General features: G+C 43.0%; 1 protein-coding gene across 1 annotated transcript; it reads right to left on the minus strand.

Moving 5' to 3' along the window:
• Nucleotides 1-735: 735 nt before the first annotated feature.
• On the minus strand, nucleotides 736-2,458 carry LOC310821733 (olfactory receptor 52K2-like; the record flags this gene model as incomplete). The annotated part of the gene is made up of 3 exons (XM_083693906.1): nucleotides 736-1,088; nucleotides 1,549-1,775; nucleotides 2,076-2,458. The coding sequence occupies 3 exons, from the start codon at nucleotides 2,456-2,458 to the stop codon at nucleotides 736-738; spliced, it is 963 nt and encodes a 320-aa protein (XP_083550032.1).
• Nucleotides 2,459-2,724: the final 266 nt, after the last annotated feature.

Consider the following 2,724-nt stretch of genomic DNA (forward strand, 5'->3'; position numbering starts at 1 on the left):
TATTGCAAATGAAGTTACCTTATTCTCCCTCCCTTCACCTTTTGTATTCCATACTAATCTCATGTGTGTGTCATGAATTTGCTTTTTTAGACATAGGCCTCTTTTCCTTGAATTTCTCCTTTCTCCATTCCTCCCTTGCTTCCTGTCCTCCTTGTTTCCATGACATCTTCGTAAGTTACGATTGCTACCACACTAGTGACATTGGCTAACAATAAATATGTGGAGTGTTTATGGCTAAAGTCAACCAAGTTTGCCACTGCCAGCGAAATGACAGATGTCCTTGACTGAATTAGCTGCAGCTGCATTGCTGGCTAGTGATTGTAAAAGGGGCAGAATCATGTGACATATTTTGTTCAATGTGGAGATGAAAAGAGCAAGCTTTGGGCAGACAGGATGTGTCATAAAGGCATAATGTGCTCAATCTTTTTGGGGCACAAGGTGGTTAACTTTAAAACTGTATATATATATAAACAAACAAACAAACAAACAAACAAATAACCCCCCCCCCAATAATATATACAGTATATATCCCTGCAAGCCAGCTACACAACCATTGCTCACTTTTACATAAGTTGTAAAGCGCTTTGGGACCTGGTGAAAGGCACTAGAGTGAATACAATCCATTATTCACTTTAAGGTGACCAAAGATAATTAACATGTTTTCTAAATATCAGTTTTATAGATTTGTTTTGAATGATGGACATATGGGAAACAAACAGACATTCTTAACAAACATCACTGTTTGGGTGAGACCAATTTTTTGAACAGTCCAGCGATGCTTGTGCGTAATTCTTTTGTGACCAAGCCGTATATGATTGGGTTGACAGTTGGGGGCACAATGAACCCCAGTATGGCGAAGAACCTCCTGACGTTTAAAGGAACCTGAGGGAAACGGTTGCTGAGGACGAGGATGAGGATAGTGATCTCATAGATCAGGTAGACGACCAGGTGTGGGGCGCAGGTCTGCACGGCCTTGCTGCGGCTGCTGCTGTCGCAGGTCCTCTTCAGGCAGGCAGACAGGATCTTGGCGTAGGAGAAAGAGATGAGGAGGAATGAGCCGCTGCTCAACATCCAGGTAATGCACATGCCTGGAATGAGATTTACATTTTTACATTTTAGTCATTTAGCTTTTATCCAAAGTGACGTACATTTGTTTAGAGTAAGTGAATGAACTACAGCACAGTCATCGTAAGTAAAACCTTTAAGAGGGACCCGATAAGAATAACTGCCACCGGTAGTCACAGTGCTAGAGAATGAGATGATACCGTAAGAATATGGAATACCCAAATTAGAACATACAGTGACTACCTTTCTTTTTACATAAAGCTTTTAAAATCAAACACATCTACTAGACATAGAAAAATGTCAGATTGACCAAAAATCTGATTGACCAGACAAAGAAAAGACCCTACAATGTAAAAAAAAAAAAGACATCTGTACAAAATTTGTAGTTGTGCGCTATTGTCCTCCTGTTGTTACTATATGTTTTTTTGTCTAGACATGACATAATATCTGTCTGATCCTTCCTTATGTCATCCTAAAACTTACCGTAGTAGTCGTTGATAGGGGTGGGCTGGCAGGCCAGGCCCAGGATGGAGCGGTTGCTGCAGTAGACATGTCTGATGTGGGTGCCACACAAGGGAGTGCCGACGTTCAGGGCAAAAAGCACCCCTATGAAGATGAGGGCTATAGCCCAGGCCAGAGCACAGGAAAACACCAGCCGAGCCGGGGTCATGATGGCTTGGTACCGAAGCGGCTCACAAACAGCCACATACCTGTAGTTTAGAGTGAAACAGAACGAACACTTCAAGGGACACTACACCATTTTTACCTTTACCTCATATTCATTATCTCCAGCACCATAGCAGTGTCTACATATGTGAAAAGGATGTCAAAAGGATGTTTTATTTTGTGATTACCAAACACTACAAGTTTCAACCAGGGGGAGTGAGTTTGTGGGAGTAAGTGAGGATATTACTGAATTTAAAAAAAGTATTACCCCCCAATGACCTCACAGGGGGTAATTTCCTTAGGACCTTTTTGACTACAGAACGTAATTAACGTTAATCTCATACCTATCGTAGGCCATTGCTGATAGTATTGTCTGGGCAGCTGTACCATAGGTGTGTACAGAGAAGGCCTGGGCGATGGCGCTGACATATGGGATTCTCTTATCCCCTGTCAGGAAGTGTACCATCAGCCGAGTCATCACAGCCGTGCCTCCAAGTAGGTCACAGGCGGCCAGGTTACACACCATCACATACATGGGCCTGTGCAGCTTCTTGTCCACTGCAATGACAGTCACTACTATCCCGTTCCCCACTAGGACCAGCATGTAGCAGGCAAGGAGCAGGGAGAACAGCAGGTAACCCTGGCCCTCCGGCACCGCAAAACCTTCCAGCTCAAAAATGATTGGCTGCTTCAGGGCTACATAGGACACATTCTCCATCCTCAGCATAAGAGCCCTGTAAAAACCACAGTACAGGAGGAACCTCCTCACAACACACATGATTCAGAGAGGTAGAGAGATGACTGTACACTGGTTCCTATCAGCATTTAATTTGTTGTTGGTTTCAGTATGAATGTTCAATAAAGTTAATCATGTTTCATGCGTTCCGTCTGAACAAGGCAATTCAGCCATTTGTTTCTCTGCCTCAAGTACATGCAACGACCTTCAAAACATACTCAAATTAGATTATCTTGTATCTATCAGTCAATTTAAGA

Source organism: Argentina silus (genome assembly GCF_951799395.1).
Source record: "Argentina silus genome assembly, chromosome: 2".
NCBI classification, from domain to species: domain Eukaryota; kingdom Metazoa; phylum Chordata; class Actinopteri; order Argentiniformes; family Argentinidae; genus Argentina; species Argentina silus.